Source organism: Cheilinus undulatus, linkage group 9 (assembly GCF_018320785.1).
Source record: "Cheilinus undulatus linkage group 9, ASM1832078v1, whole genome shotgun sequence".
Classification (NCBI taxonomy): Eukaryota; Metazoa; Chordata; class Actinopteri; order Labriformes; family Labridae; genus Cheilinus; species Cheilinus undulatus.
This window is the reverse complement of record NC_054873.1, coordinates 39,068,941-39,085,186: the sequence shown is the minus strand read 5'-3', so window position 1 is coordinate 39,085,186 and position 16,246 is coordinate 39,068,941. Positions and strand designations below refer to the sequence as shown.

Genomic DNA, 16,246 nt, shown 5'->3' with positions numbered 1-16,246 from the left:
GGCTCAACATGCCGACAGGACGGACACTTGATGTCCATATATCTGTGGTGAAGCTAACATGTTTAGCTTTAACAAGGCGCTTCTCTACGTGACTGGAAACAAAGTTTTGCAGTTCAGGTAAATGCATCATTAGCCCGCGGAAGCCCATATATCCCACAATGCTGAAAGGGTGATTATCAAGAACTATGGTCGCTGCTGTATTTTTAGCTTTACTGAATGACTTAAGTAGAGGCTGCTGACAAGTTTTCCCTGGCACGAACTTTGTCATTCTTTATCATAGAAAGTGCTTGTAGTCATCAGGGTGACGTTTTTTTTTTAGATGCAAAATTAAACTGGTGGTGTTAAAGGCCTGCTGCCAAGCTCCTCCTTGCATCACATGTACTTTACAAGCAATGCAAACAGCAACTTTGCTGTCTTGTTCCCACACCTCAAACTTCTCCCACACAGCCGACGTGTTGTTTTGATGTTGTTGGCGTCATCACGTGCGCTTAATTATGACGTCGCATTATCGGCCGTACATATCGGCGTAAATGTTACTATTGGCCGATACCGATAAATAACTTTATAAGCTATTATCGTCCGATACAGATACACTGCCGATAATATCATGCATCCCTACTTCAAACCTAAATGTTCCACTAGTTTTTGTGTGTCAGCATTCATCCGCACTGTGTTTGTCTGGTGCATTCTGCTGTAGGGAGGAAAATCTAGGAAACTCGTGGTTCTTTTCTTCTTCTGTGGCAATTTTGGCAGCACTCCCAGTGCACTGTCGCTGATACAGCACTGCCAAATCGTTGTTATACCATAATTTCAGTTGAGATGACTTCCACCTGCTGTAATGTTTGTCAGAAAATACAGTTTTCATGATGTCAGAGCTTTGAGAGCTGGAGGCGGCATGAAATTTGCTGGAGGTGACTGCCTCGTAATTGAATATGCAGGAAAAACCCTGTCTTCAGTCCTGGCAGGACCTGTATCCACCTTTTCACTTTTGAGCTCTTCAGTCCACAGAAATTAAATGCAAATAATTTCTGTAATATCTAGGGCAGTGCTGTTTAGCTGGCTGGGCATCAGAACCCATGTTAACCACTTTAAAAGAAATTGCGACACAGATTTTTGGAAATGTTCAACCACTCAAATATATTTGATATAAATTTTGGACCCTAAATAGAAAAAAAAAACATATATTGCGCAAAGAGACAAGACAAAACATGTTTTAAAGCACATCATTACAAGAGGGCATGTATATATACATCTTAAATCACTCCATTTTGCTGAGATAGCATGGAAATTTGGTGATTTCTTGAGGAATTTCTTTGTTATCTTGGGAAAACCGGTAGTTATCCAAAGAAAATTAGATAAATAAGTAGAAAGCTCAAGACAAATAAAGAAATTTGGTTGTCATCATAGGAGAACCTAAAAAATTACATATATGAATTTACCCTATCTCCACTTAGGGGTTCTGTATAGAATTTCTGCCACATTTTTTTTCCTGACAGATATTCCCGACCCAATGGAAAGGGCTATGCGACCCACTTTCGGGTCCCGACCCACCAGTTGAGAACCACCGATCCAGGGGGTAGCTGCTGCATGAAAATGATTGCTTCTGACTTGCAATCTTAGCCCTCTGTATTCAGTGCTGTTTCTACCATTATATTCAATTTCATGGCTTTCCAGCTCTTTGACAACAAAACTTTTCATTCTCTGATATCTGCTTATCCTGCAGTAATCTAGATTAAGAACGTGACTGGATGTGTGGCTGTAGTTGTTTAAACGATCTGGCCTGACTAGCCTTCTTTGCCTTGAGTCCTTGCTGTCTGTTGCCAATTGGAGCTGGGATTATACTGTTTTAGTAGTATTTTTTGAGCATTTATTTGTTGTCAGCCACCGAGAAAATTGTAGAAAAGTAAAGCATTTTATCACACTGGCTGTCTACAAGTCATTACAGTTACAAAAAGTGAAAAGAGAGAATTTATCTTTTCCAATATAAAAAATTAAATTAAACAATGGATTGTTTTAACCAGTAAAATCAAGTATCCATTGCATGATGAAACTCTGATGAGTTGAATATCTGACACACAATAGAAGTAACATAAAAGAAATCATTTTGAATGTCTCTTGATTGTCTCTAATTTTGTATGATTATGATGTAATTTCTGCCACTGTGGTCATGACAGTTGGGTGTATTTTCATGTTGGACCTTTAATTGTTGCGTTTACTCAGTGTACATGCAAACTTGTATGTGTGTTTCTTTATGTAGCCCGAGGCTCATAAGTTCAGTCTGTTGGTGTCTCAAATTAGAGATCAGTGTAATCTGATTATCTGCTTAATCTAACACCTGCCAACACTGTTGGGTAGTAAACACTTGAAGGGACAGTAAACTTTATTTCTGTTTTATCCCAGTCTCATTTGATTATAGAATGTGATTAAATGTTTGATCTGTATAGGCCTGGCTTCCAGGTATAATTATGCACCCATTATGTGTGAATCTTGACCATTCTTTTCATCAGTTCTTTCTTTACTTTATTTTTTTTTTTTATCATTAGTGCGGATGCTTTTATTTATTTTTATGCTATTGAATGATGGTGATCTTAACTATTAGACTTGGTATAAGTTTAGGTAACATCCTCAGACGGTCCTATTTTTACCTCTGCCAAGGAGGTTATGTGATCGGCAGGGTTTGTTAGTTAGTTAGTTTGTTAGTTTGTTAGCAACATAACCCAAAAAGTTGTGAATGGATTTTGATGAAATTTTCAGGAAATGTCAGAAATGGCATTAGGAAGAACTGATTAGATTTTGGGAGTGGTCCGGATCACCGTCTGGATCCAGGAATTTTTTAAATGATTCTTCACTATTGGGAGATAGGGCTAATGGTGGAGGTCTGCGCTCTCTGAGTGCTTTTCTAGTTTGAAATGCAGTTTGTTTTTTTTTTACATAAACAACACATAGCTTATACTTGCATATCAAATTCCCTTTTGTGTCATTGCCTTTCTGGAAAAGTTTTTTTTACGTCTGTCGTACACTTTTTACTTTATCCCCGGGACGATGAGACAGCTTTAATCTCAACCCTGACTCCACCGACATGACAAAGCAGCAGAAGAAAGGATAAAGTTGGTAATTGCAATTTGTAAAACCAAATTTAGCAAATAGACACTTAAGTTTGTGGTTTTCTACTATAAGTGCCTCATAATATAAAATAAAAAGCAAGACAAAGCGAGATTAAAACAGATAGAAGAGTGATGTGTGACTCTAATTTGACCACCTTAAAAAGTAGATAGGTTGGTAACAGATCAGGCATGTCAAAGATGTGAAGTTACTTACACCTGGAGTCCAGAAAGACCAAACCAATATCTGTGTAAACAATGCAGTATCACACTGTGTTACACTGTAAATAGTGTATTCTGCCTCAAAAATGACTTAACCTTGTGATGATTGTTATAATGTTAGTTATATTGTGTTTCCTTTAGAAATATGAAAGCTGATTTTACATTTTTGTTTCTTTAATTTTCTTATTTTTTAAATATTTTTCTTCTTTAGATGCTGCTACTTACAGGTACAACAACCATAAGGGATCTCATCCATCAGATAGACTTCAGTTATGAAATGGTTCATGTCAAATCCAGGGACCCCTTGAACAACTGTTCTTTTGACAATAGGGATCTTAGGATGCAGTGTTTTTTTGAAAGACTGTGTATAGGTCTGTTAGTAACATAGACAGTGCAGTAATTGGGCTCCCACACTGTACAGGGGCTTAGGTCTAACCGGCCTACTACCAACACTGCCCCAGGCTGTTGGTTTAGTAACCGTCACCCTGTCTGAGAATGTGTGTGCATTTTGTGGGGGGCAGCTTCATCAGGAATGTAGCTCAGATCCCCTCAAACCAGCAGCAGCCTGGGGATCAGAAGAGAGGCTAAGACCAGCATGTCATAAATTTGAACGACTAACCAAATAAAGTAAAATAGCTTAACTCTTCTCTCATCAATTACTGTTGTCCCACCCTTGAAAATGCAATAAACCACCAACAATTCTTTGTATGTCTCTGTCATCCTGTAGCTCCTTTTTTCATTAGTTCTTTGATCCTTCCATGCCTCAGGTCAATGTACAGAGCTGAGTGATCGTCTGGGTATCTTATTGACTGTCTCAGCCTGACTTAACTCCACTCCTTTCTGCAAACTTTCACTAATCTGCACACTAAGGTATAGGGTATATTTGAAATGAATGCTTGCCTTTATCCCCTCTGGGGCATTTTTGGTGCATGCTAGCCTGTGTCAGACAAATACAGATCATTGTTTCATTTATTGTTCTTCTTTACAGGGTCTCCAGACTGGCTGGAGAGCTTCAGTGCACAGCAATAATGTAGACGGTTGGATTTGGGCTCGTTTTTTCTTAACCAAATTCATTCTCACTGTTCATTCTCTAGGTGGCACAGATGGCCTTCTTCCAGAAAATTCCTTTGAAGGTTCCAATTATGAGTTTGGCAGCATTGGTTTGGCGCTCTATAGTGGCCTGTTTGCCTATGGTGGCTGGTGAGTTAAGACATTGACCTACATCTGTGCTCAGGTTCATCCAGTTTACATAAGATCGGACATGCTCAGGTAGAATAAGTAAGTGACCACTCATGGTCAAAAGAGAGAAATGACACTACTATTACCATCCCTTGCAACATTGCCAAACTCAATGATTGGACCATAGTGTTCACTGGCAAAGAGAGACCCCTTTTGGTAGACATGGAGTTAAAAGTCACTCTACCAGTCTCTCCAGTTTCATTTCTGACAGCACTACTTTTACTGAGTACTAAAAACAGCAATCAGAATTTGAATGTTAATTTGGTAGTTAAAAACTCAGTTAAAATATAGGACCAGTTCAGGAAACACTTTGGTCTTAAAGGTATAAATAGACTTTGCCCTATTATGTCTAACCATCTCTCAACTAGACTCAGCAATTTCATTGTGGTGTACAAATGGTCATGTTTTCTTTAGTGATTTGTTTAAGAAGGCTTCTTACCATTTATTTCACTGTGCCAGGTTGACAGTTTGCCAAATTCTCACCACTTTAGATATCCTTAGGTGCGCAGCTTCGCCTCCAAGTATTTTTTAAGGTTATCCTAACTGCCCCCAGAAGATATGTCATATTTAGTACTTAACATTGACCCATCCAAAAAAGGCTTGATTACTAAGTTATACAGCTTGATCCAAAAAGAGCTTTTCCATAAAGGGGACAAATCTAAAACCGCCTAGGAGGCTGATATTGGGGAGCCCATTTTGGATAAAACCTGGGAAATTTATTTTCATAAAATTCACCCTTCATCCTTTTATCTTTGTCATGGAGTCTTTCAATTTAAAGTGGTGCACCATCTCCACTATTCTAATAATAACGATTTATCCCAATGTTGATCCAGTGTCAGTACTCCCCCGTTTCCCTTTGTCACCTGTTTGGTCTTGTCAATCTCTATCCAATTTTGTGTTTATGGACAACACATGCAAAATTAGAGAAAAACCAGTTGTCCTGGAAAATCTTGTGCTGCTCTGGGCATTTATTTAAAAGTTCTTCTAATTTCATTTCTCAAAGTTACTCAAAACAGATGCCGTTTTCATCTGAAAGTGCATCTCAATTCATCAATATAAACAATAGTTTATGGGCAACTGTAGTAAAAGAAAGAAAGAAGAGAAATTTGACCATGAATACCCAAACCATCACTGAAACAAAATAAGTACTAAATATATGCAGGTGTATTTTAATGATCAATTTATGATTGTTTGTAAGTATGAGCACACAGCTTCCAGAAATGGAACATTTTAGGGTAAAGGCAGGCTATGTTTCTGTCATACAAGCTACAGTTCTCTGAAAACGTACCGGTAAAGATTTCATAAAAAGAGTGGGAACCTTGAATGAAATGGGAATTAATATATTTTTATGTTATCTCAAGCAGTTTTTTTCAAAAAGATGAAATATTCTTTTTTTGTGCAGGGGTTAGTGTAGTTGCCTCACCACAAGAAGGTTCCTGGTTCGCTTCTCAGGGCCTTTCTGTGCGGAGTTTGCATGTTCTCCCCGTGCATGCGTGGGTTCTCTCCGGGTACTCCGGCTTCCTCCCACCACCACAAACCTGCTCATTAGGTTAATTGGTGACCCTAAATTGAATGAGAGTGTGCCTGGTTGTCAGTCTCTAGAAGTCAGCCTAGGGTGTACCCCACCTCTTGCCCAATGACAGCGGGGATAGGCTCCAGCACACCCGCGACCCCTAACGGGATAAGCGGTATAGAAAATGGATGGGTGGATGTTTGGACTCCAAGTGGGTGCCAGTTTAGCTCAGTATCCATAATCAATAATTTTGAATTGCTAACCATCCCTATTCATAGTAATTTTTTCCTAGTACTTTTTTGTCTTTTCCTGCTGGATGAATGTAAGGTGGAATTTTATGAATGTTGCTCCTGCTTTTTTTCAATGCAATTTAGAAAAACAGCAATTAGTAATATTTGTAAAAAAAAAAAAAAAATGTGTAAGATGTGTTTGACTTTTGTGTTCCTGCTTACAGGAACTACTTGAATTTTGTCACTGAAGAGATGATTGACCCCTATAAGTGAGTATTGTTAAGTTATCTGTATGCTTTTGTAGTAATAATCAGTATTGTTTGTCTTGAGAAATGATGTTGTAGGCTTAGTTACAACAAGTAATGGGTGTGTGTGTCTTCCTCAGAAACCTTCCTCGGGCCATCATCATATCCCTGCCTATAGTAACAGCAGTGTATGTCATGACCAATCTGGCATATTTCACCACCCTTTCACCGGAGCAGATGCTCAACTCTGAAGCTGTGGCTGTGGTGAGTGTTCACATTTTGAGCCATTTTATTTGTATGAGGGTTTTCAGCAGTGTTTCCCATCAGTTAACATCTACCAATCACCATGGCACTCTGCCATAGTCTACTTTGCCTCACCAACGTCACATATCCATAAAGCCGGCATCTGGTCTGCCTGCTCAGCAGAGAACCTGACGTGATTATGAGCTGTGCTGCAAGCACAGAGTGTGGTGCTGATAAACACTGCACTATGTTACTGAGCCTCAGACACTCAAGCTACAGGAGACAAAGCCTTGAAACATTTCAGGTGAAACATCTGAACCCCTTCACCTTATATCCATGTGGGATCTGCATCTGTATGGACTTGCTTGATTGGTCTCTAACGAGCTTGAAGGCTCCATAGAGCTCTACCTTAATGTCTAATTTAATGAATATTCTGGTAGTATTATTGTCTTAAGTGGCTGGCGTGTAATTGAAGAGCTTCAGTCAGTCATATCAGTTTACAGGAAATTATAACAGAGTTATAGTGAATTTAAACATGTTAAACAAAAAATGGCATTAAATTAGATTAAACAAAACTCTTTTCACCAATTGATAAGGCAGAATGAGGGAGAGAAGCAGTCAAGGTTTTCAGTTCGAGCTGAGAGAAACAGTCACTGATTTTTGAGTTATTTGTTGGATAATACATAATTCGAGATACATTATAAGAGATAATACAGCTGCTGTAAACATCTCTTTCCCTTTTATGAAACAAAGAAAAACACTAATACAAGAAATAAAGGCTTTAACACAGTTTTCTGATGGGGATTAGTTTTGGTTAAAATCAGAGTTGGTCATGTGACCTACTGTAGTTTGCAGGGGTTTTTTTTTTGAATAAAACATTGATTGACAGTGGATGTTTTGTTTAGAACAAAAAATTAAAAATAAATTAAAGACTAGATAAAAAGTAATTTTAGATTTCAATAACAGATTTTTTAAGAAAAGGAAAATCTGTATCATCCGGTCAGACAAGGAATAAAATAAAAACTGGAATTGGCCAATGAAATTATAATCAGTACACCTCTACTTTATTTAAAACAGGAAGTTTTTAAAGGTAACCACCTAATAACCATAGATATTACTTTTTCATTTTGCTCTAAAAATGCACAAGATTGAGGCAGTTAACTTCAAAATGTCCAAAAAGCTCTCCTGGGGACCTCGTACCCCCAACAAAGGTTGGGGGGTCCCCCCACCATAGTCCCCACCATAGTCCCCTAATATCCTGTGGGAAGCCTCCAGGCATGGTAAATGCATGAGGTACTATCTCCTTAGCTTTTCAATTAAGTAAACAAACCAAAAAATGTCCTACATGTGTGTTTTATCATTTATACGATTTCTTAAAAGTTGAATAGAAACAGTTTTACTTTAGTAAATAGTGCAAATTGCAGTATTTTCTTTTCTTTTTGCTTTTAGTGAATCTTTTTTGTAGGGCAAATAAATGATAAATTAAAAAAATAAATAAAAAATAAATAAAATAAATGATGCTGAAAAATACTGACCATCTTACTCATGAGGGGCTTCAAAGAATGAAATAAAAATAGTGGCATTTTCATTACACACAAGATGTATGCTGATGTCAAGAATAAGGACGGACGACTTTCCTAAATAACTGCCAAATATGCTTTTTTAAAATTAATATTGAATATGCACATACACAAGAATAACATCAGCTCAGCTCTTAGTAACCTACAGAGCAATGCAAGAACTAAATTCACTTCCAAATCATATTAAACAGCAAGAAACTAAATACAGTTTAAAAAAAGCACTTAGGTATTATTACCAACAACGAAACTTTTGTAATTAATAAAACTGAATCTTTGTTATGTGATGTTTCATGTGCTTTTCATGCAAACATATCTTTTGGGTATTTAGATTTGCACTGAGTTTTGTGTAATGTCTGTTTTTGTTGATTTTGTGTTGCATGTAATTTCTTTTGATTCATTCTTTTTATTTCTTACCTCATTGATTATTTGTGATTTTTTGGTTTAGATGTATGTTGCGTGCCATGTCTATGAATTGTGATAAAGAATGTTAATGTGGTTTTGTAAATTGTATTGTTACAATGCAAACAGTGACCCTAGGAAAAATGGCTTCCAATGAATGCTGAAGCCAATGGGGATCCAAATAAATAAACAAACTATCTAACTAATTGGGACTACTTTCAAGTCTTATCTTCATTTTGTAAGTAATGGGACTTTTATAGCCTCTTATTTTTAACTTGAATTTCTCAGTCTCAAAAACTCAAAGCATCTATCAAAAACTACTATCACTTGTTTGTTGGATTCTGTTTTATATATGTGGTGTTTCATAATGTTTAAAACAACATGGGAGTTTGAAATGTGAGATTGTTGGAGGAAAAAATAATTTTGTGTTGTTGGGTTTGAACAGGAGCTGACTTTGCTTTTTCTTTACTTCAAAGCTTATTAAGTTTTCATTTGTAGGTCTGATGAGCAGCATTTACCATGTTTTTAAAGAAAAATGACATAAAAATTAGTGCTGTCAAACGATTAAGATTTTTAATCAGATTAATCACAGGGGTTGCCGTGGATTAATTTCAATTAGTCATGATTTAATATCATTCATTTTTAATCTATATTAATCGTATTTCATTTTGCATAAGTAAGCAGATTCAAGAAAGAAGGAAATATATATGCAAGGGCTATTCCATTACAAATTCAACTGGGCCAAAATTTTTAAATCAAGAAATGTAGCCGGGCCAGACATGTTTGGCACCCAGTAAGCAGCTGGTAATGTCAAATTTCAAAACAATACAGATCAATTTGATGAAAAATATTCACTTGTATTCATAGTCTCCCTTTTAAATTTGGCGTTCTGTGAGGGTGGTTTGTCGCAAGCTTGGCAATGCGTTAGCCAAAGTGCTAGCGGAATCCCTGGCGAACATATGCTTCGCGTTAATGTGAAATTTTAAGCTGGAAGTGCTTCGGTGAAAACAAAACTCCTTCCTGCAGAATATGCATAATACTTCATGTTGGTCGAGTGTTCTGTCTTGTTTTTTTTTTTTTTTGGACTCAAATTTTCCATCCAGAGGGCCAATATGCTGTTTAGCGACTTCCATATTGAGTTGGTTTGTCATTACCAGATCAATGGCCCATATGCACATGTGCGGCAGCATGCTCGACAGTAACCCTACTTGGACATACTGCCCCATATGCGTTCCCAGAGAAGTTACAGGGATTTTGAGTCATTCTGCGCTGTAGATGGGTTAATTGCTTTAAAATTTTTAATCAGATTAATCATGATGATGGATTAATCTGCATTAACACGTCAATTTTGACAGCCATAATAAAAAGTAAAAATGTAGTCACAAGAGCAAATTTGAGGCTACATCTTCATTGTCTTATTCCACTAAAGAATTTTGAGTGGTAAGACTTGTGACACCCAGATAATGGTGCTCTTGATGTGGCCTGTTAAAGTTTATGTTTTTTCTAGCAGAGTATGGAAAAGCTGTGTGACCCCACAGGGCCTGAGGTCCCTTCATCCACATTTGCCATATTTACAAAGAAATTTTAAGTTTTTCATCCTTTGCATTGCAGCTTAAGTACATTATTTTGCCCTGAGTACTACCAAGTCACTCAGTCTAGCACTTCCTGTTTTGAACATCATCTATTCTTTTTGTCAATCTATACTTAAGGATTTTGGTAACTACCACCTTGGGCCAATGGCATGGATCATCCCAGTGTTTGTTGGACTATCCTGCTTTGGATCAGTTAATGGCTCTCTGTTCACATCATCAAGGTAAAGTAAAAAAGACCCCCTGAATTACAAACATAAACACATAGCCAAATCAAACTGTATGTGTAGACAGTCAAATTACTTGTTGGAAACAATAAAATGTCAGAAAAACTGCATTACAGAAAAATATTGTTGAAATTAGGATTCATTTGAATAAAATATCTTATAGTTTTCTTCCCTCTCAGATTATTCTTCGTAGGTTCTCGGGAGGGTCATCTGCCAAGTCTGCTGTCAATGATTCATCCCACCCTGCTGACACCACTGCCCTCACTGATATTTACCGTATGTACTCAATTATTTCTTATTACTTTTTACAAAACAGGGTTATTTATAACATAAAGAATTAAGCAAATTAATAAAATAACCTTTTGAGTAAAAAGGTACTGATTCATTGGCTAAACTTTGTTATGAAGAATCTCATAATTCATATGTGTGATATGTGTAGAAAAAAATGAATACGCTGCAAAATTCAGTCAATACAAATGACTGTTCAGTGACTGTTCAGGGCTGACACCTTCAAGTAGGTTGATCGATTGGTTTCATACCACCAAAGCCTCCTTGGTTGGACAGACATGCTTGTGAAGAGGCCTAGGGAGAGGTACACAAAGTGACACAGAATGTTATTTTCAGATTATTTCACAGGAGCTATGCTCTAAGTAACTTAAAAACAACACAGCTTGAACTCTACACAAAGATGTAGGCTGCCTGTAGCGTTGGCATTAGTGTCTTTTACAGACAGTTAGAGAACCATAACACAGGCTGGAACAAGTGAGTCCTGTTAATAGTTATTGTTAGAAATTAAGGCAAAGCATTTATATCCGAGGTCATAATGTAGGTTATATAATGCTTAATAGTTATAGTGCTATAATCTCCAAAATCAAACATCAGGTGGCTGCTAATAGTCTCTGAATCAATTAATCAATTATTAATTCAGTGCAACATAATGAGCTTAAAAATAATTAATAATGCTTCAAAAACCTTTTTCATTTTTAAATTAATTTAGACTACCATAAGGGTGCAGTGGGGAACCTTCTAAAGTGGACTATGTTGTTGTTTTTTTTTTAAACGATTTGTTGGTTCTTAGGTGTGATTCCAGTCAACCAAGATTTTCTTTGGTTGAGTGCAGGCCTTCTGTTCAGCTTCTGCCCGTCACCTATGTCTTGAATTATTAAGTTGTCTTTGTTGTTAAAAACAAACCAAGTTTGTGACACTTTTAACATCCATGTCTGCATAGTTGCTGTTGTTCTGTTGTGCTGCAAAGAGCATTTAGTGCTTGGCATCATTCTTTAGCAACAGCTTGATCTTGTGTTGTTTTTCCTGTATTAAACACCTCATATTTTTCTCTCTCTCCAGTGCATAATGACTCTGCTGTACGCCTTCTCCAGTGACATCGGTTCTGTTATAAACTTCTTCAGCTTCTTCAACTGGCTTTGCATTGCCATGGCAATTGTTGGAATGATGTGGCTTCGTTATAAGAAGCCAGAGCTTGAGCGACCAATTAAGGTGAGCCAATGATATTCAACTTACCAATGAGAACACAGAAAACCAGAGTTGGCTTTGGATTAGCTTACTTTTGGCTGAACACTGAAGTCAGCCATACACATGGGTCTGTACGTGTCTATCTGTCTGACTGACTGACTGACTGACTGACTGACCGACCAGGTGACCCTACTTTCAGAGCCATACATACAGAGTTGCGCTATGGCCGGGGTTTAGTTGTACTGCAAGCCTTAGGTCATGGCCACCTCTACAGTGGTAAATACTTAAGATATAGCTTTAGCATTGCGTCTGTTTTACTAGAACTGGACCACATCTCTGTATGAAATAAAGAATGAAAACAAACCCTAAAAGCTTTTCATGTTGGTAAAGATGTTTTCACTCTTCTGCTGACCTCCTTCAGGATGAGTATGTGAGAGTTATGGGGAAAGGGTTAGTTGTTGCGAGTGGTTGTATACAAGGCCTGCTAGTGGAGTGATTAGCTCACTTAGCCATGGCAGCGGTTTTGTCTGAACTGGGCTACGTGTCTTTATTAAAACCAGAACAGAGAGCCACACTGAAAGCTTGTCTCAGTGGAGAAGATTATTTGCGCATCTCTTATTGTGATGTGTCCCCTCCCTGCACAAAAAAGCACAGAATAAAGGGAGGACATTTTCTCCTCACCGTTCTGATACAGCCAACACTATAAAGACACTTCCTCATTAACATTAAATGTGGTTGACTCGATGTGTGTGTGTGTGGGTGCATGTGTTTTTTGTGTACGAGTTTTAACCAATCAGATGTGATAAAAGAGAAGCTGGAGGGGAGGGGAATGACGTTGCTCAGTGCTCTGTGCATCATTCAGTCTCAGTCCAACAGTTTTTTGGAAAAAAACATGCAGTTATACCTATCAAAAAATGCTTAATTTTTCTAATTTAAAAGCCAAAGTGGTACAAAATGAAGTTTAGGAACCAACAGAGCTGGCTCTTCTTGCTGAACTGAGGCAAATTATCTGGATCTCTGAAAAGAGCTGCAATTCCCATAAATAGTCTCCTGAATGACCTTGGCATCAATTTTAGACGAACCTCCACCATTGATAATCCAAGGCAGTGGCCGCCTGCACAAGAGTAGTGCATGTGCACAACGCAGTTTGTCGCTCTGATTGGCCTGTCATGAATGTGACAGACAGAGTGTTTCTCCAATCACCTTCTTAAGATTTTATAGAAAGGCCTGCCCTTCCCAACGTTTTCTATGGAAGCTTTCCCAGATGAATGTCACATATATTCATGCAATGGATATGCGTAGATCCGGCGTCTCAGGTTTGCGGTTTTCTGCCAACAGGGCTGTATGTTTTAAACTTTACGGTCCTTCAGTTTTCAACCCACAGACATATGGGACAGCACAATTACACCCCCCCCCAAAAAAATCTCTCTGCCAGAACACACAATTCAGTCAGGCATTTCAACAGGCATCCCAAATAGTTGTGTTCATCCAAATGCTATGTTTTAACCTAGTCTTGTTTATCCTCACAATGGCCATTAGGGGATATAGAAGGAAATGCAAGGAAATTTGACACAGTTGACATCATGGACTTAAGTGATCAATGTAATTCCCTCTTTACAATTGTCTCCCACTGAGGTAGCTTTTAAAGCAGAAAATGCAATACTTATTTTAAATGAGGAGCAAAAAATCCAGTTAGCAAAGTTGTGATTTATGAAGTTCTGGTTTTAAGGCTTGCTAAGTGAAGCGTGTGTGCCTAAGAGGAAGCGTACCATACCTCCTGACAGACCAAGAGCTGCAGGACTTCTCAACACAAAGAAGACTATTGAGCCTTTGTTGCATTTGGTTCGCATGTGAGTTTGTAAGCTTTCACGTGTGATGCTCTGTATGTGTGTGTATCCCTTATTAGAGTCTGAGGATTGCCCTGACTCTTCTCATCTGCCTGCTCGCCCTGTGTTGTGTGTTTGTTGGTTGTTGGAGTCCATCAAGGCAGTAGGGTGTGTGTAGTATGCATGCGCATGGGTGCACATGTGTGTGTCCAGTGTGTGAGAGAGAGAGGCTGTGAGACTCAGTGGTGGGACAGTGGGAGCACTGTATCTCTGCTGACCTCCATTTCTCTTTGAGTGTCCCACTCTATTTCATTCTCCTTTCTTTGTCTGTCACATTCCTGCTGTTCAGTAGACACAGAGCAGAGCAGTCAGAGAATGGCAAATTTGGATTTCTGATTCATCTCTTCAATGAAGAGATACAATATATCAGCAACCTAGCAAATTCATGACACATTTTGGATTGTCTGCATGCCAAAACGTTGGTGGTCACTTGCACATGCTGCTTACAAATGACTATTGGGGGCATTATAAACCTGTAAGATTAACTACTCTTCAGAGCGATGTGCACCAAATGTTGGAGTGGGAGTTGATAACTTCTTGTTATGATAGCCTGCGTGTTATGGCAACACAAAGGTTAACAAAAAGATTTAGAACACACCAACTCTTTTATTTTGAATCTTTAATGGATCTATAATTTAATTCATTTTAGGGCTATGTGCACAGCACCATTTTGAACCAACATTTTCTCCCTGTATCAGGGCATTATTAACCTTGAAAAGTCAATAGATTGACCTGGTTCCATGTCTGTCAAGCTCCAATTTGATTGTGCCCTGTCAGAGAACACACTGGACCAGTCAGAAAATCAGGCAGTAGCTACGGACGAGGTTGAGTTGTAATGCTAAATGATATACAGTGGTGACCAGTGTAGCAATTAGCTCATGTGCAATGTACTGGTCAGCAATATTTTAACACTTCTATGTAAAAATATTACAAAGGGAGAATAAAGTTTCAAACATAAAAACAATCACTATATAGATTGTTATTCTTAGGAGCACATACACAGCTAAGTTAAATATTTAGCTTATTCATCACATAAATACTACATTTGTTGTATTGAGAATTGTTACAGAAATACCAGCACCATACAAAAATGCTGCGATCCTTGTAAACCCCATCCCAGTTGCTTCATGAATATTGTTTAGCTGCATTAAACTTTCAAACTTTTCACACACTGAGGTTACAAATAAGGACAACATTTCAGACTGCTTTCAGTGACATTCCATCATTTACAAATTGTTACAATGGTGGCATTTCTCAAAAAGCAAGATTAAAGTGTAACAAATGGAAATGGGAGCACTAGAAAAAAAACTACCAACCTAGAGAAATCATCTACAACTGGGATGAAAAAAAGGACCAGGAAAGGACCAGGGCTTTATTATCAAGGTGTCATACTTGGTCTTTTTAACCCTTAGAAGTCCACTGTTTATTTTGCCATTTTGTAAATTTTCTCTTGACAAAATAAACTGCTGAGAAAATTTATACCATGCTCATGTTTGGTATAATCTTTTTCAGCTCTACATCAACTTTATAAAAGGAAAACTTTTTTTTAAAGTTTAGTTTACTGTATTAGATATAGGGCCTCCTAATAACACAACACCTCTCATAAAATGAATTTTTAAAAAATGATATTTAAAACAATATATTGTCATTTTGAAAAAGAAATTACAACATGCTGAAATTATGAAAAAAATACCAGTACCAGTCCTGTACAGCAGTGTCTACCAACCATTTTTCCTTGGAGCCCCCCTACAGGCTCCTCAGAAAAGCGGAGCCCCCTTAGGACCCAGGAGAGAACAAAAAGTGACACATTGCTGCCAAAAATCAACATAGATTTTAATTGTTCCACTGATAAAACCCTAAAGAAGGTCCATGCATACTTTTCTTAACAAAAGACCTTTGTATGAACTACTTTATAACTGCTTTATCATGGTTTTAGTCAATATTTGCAAACCTATTTTTGGCAGCCTCAGAGCAGACAAAGCCTCGTGCCACCCCTAAGATCTCTGGTGCCCCCCCAGACCCCAGGTTGGGAACCAAGGCTGTGCAGCATGGTCCACTGTCTCCTATGTGTACCATTAATTTTAAATCAAATTAAAATGATCATATTCTGATCATATCCTGTTTTAAACTGTACTGTAACGATTCTTTTAGTCAGACAGGAGTATTTTGTTTACCTGCTTTACATGTTTCAGCTACTTCCTGTAACTTTCGTCAGAAGTGTCATGTGATGGTGCTGTGACATGTCTTGTAGGCTGCTTACATGGTTTTGCCAGACAGTAGGGGAAGCTTACGCCCCCTA

At 37.9% G+C, this 16,246-nt stretch overlaps 1 protein-coding gene across 1 annotated transcript in view; it reads left to right on the top strand.

Moving 5' to 3' along the window:
• slc7a5 (solute carrier family 7 member 5) overlaps positions 1-16,246 on the top strand; it is a 33,890-nt gene that overhangs the window by 5,923 nt on the left and 11,721 nt on the right. The window contains exons 3-8 of the mRNA XM_041796368.1: positions 4,418-4,523; positions 6,530-6,574; positions 6,691-6,814; positions 10,482-10,585; positions 10,768-10,864; positions 11,936-12,085. Coding sequence (XP_041652302.1) covers positions 4,418-4,523; positions 6,530-6,574; positions 6,691-6,814; positions 10,482-10,585; positions 10,768-10,864; positions 11,936-12,085 — 626 coding nt within the window. The remainder of the gene's footprint in view (positions 1-4,417; positions 4,524-6,529; positions 6,575-6,690; positions 6,815-10,481; positions 10,586-10,767; positions 10,865-11,935; positions 12,086-16,246) is intronic.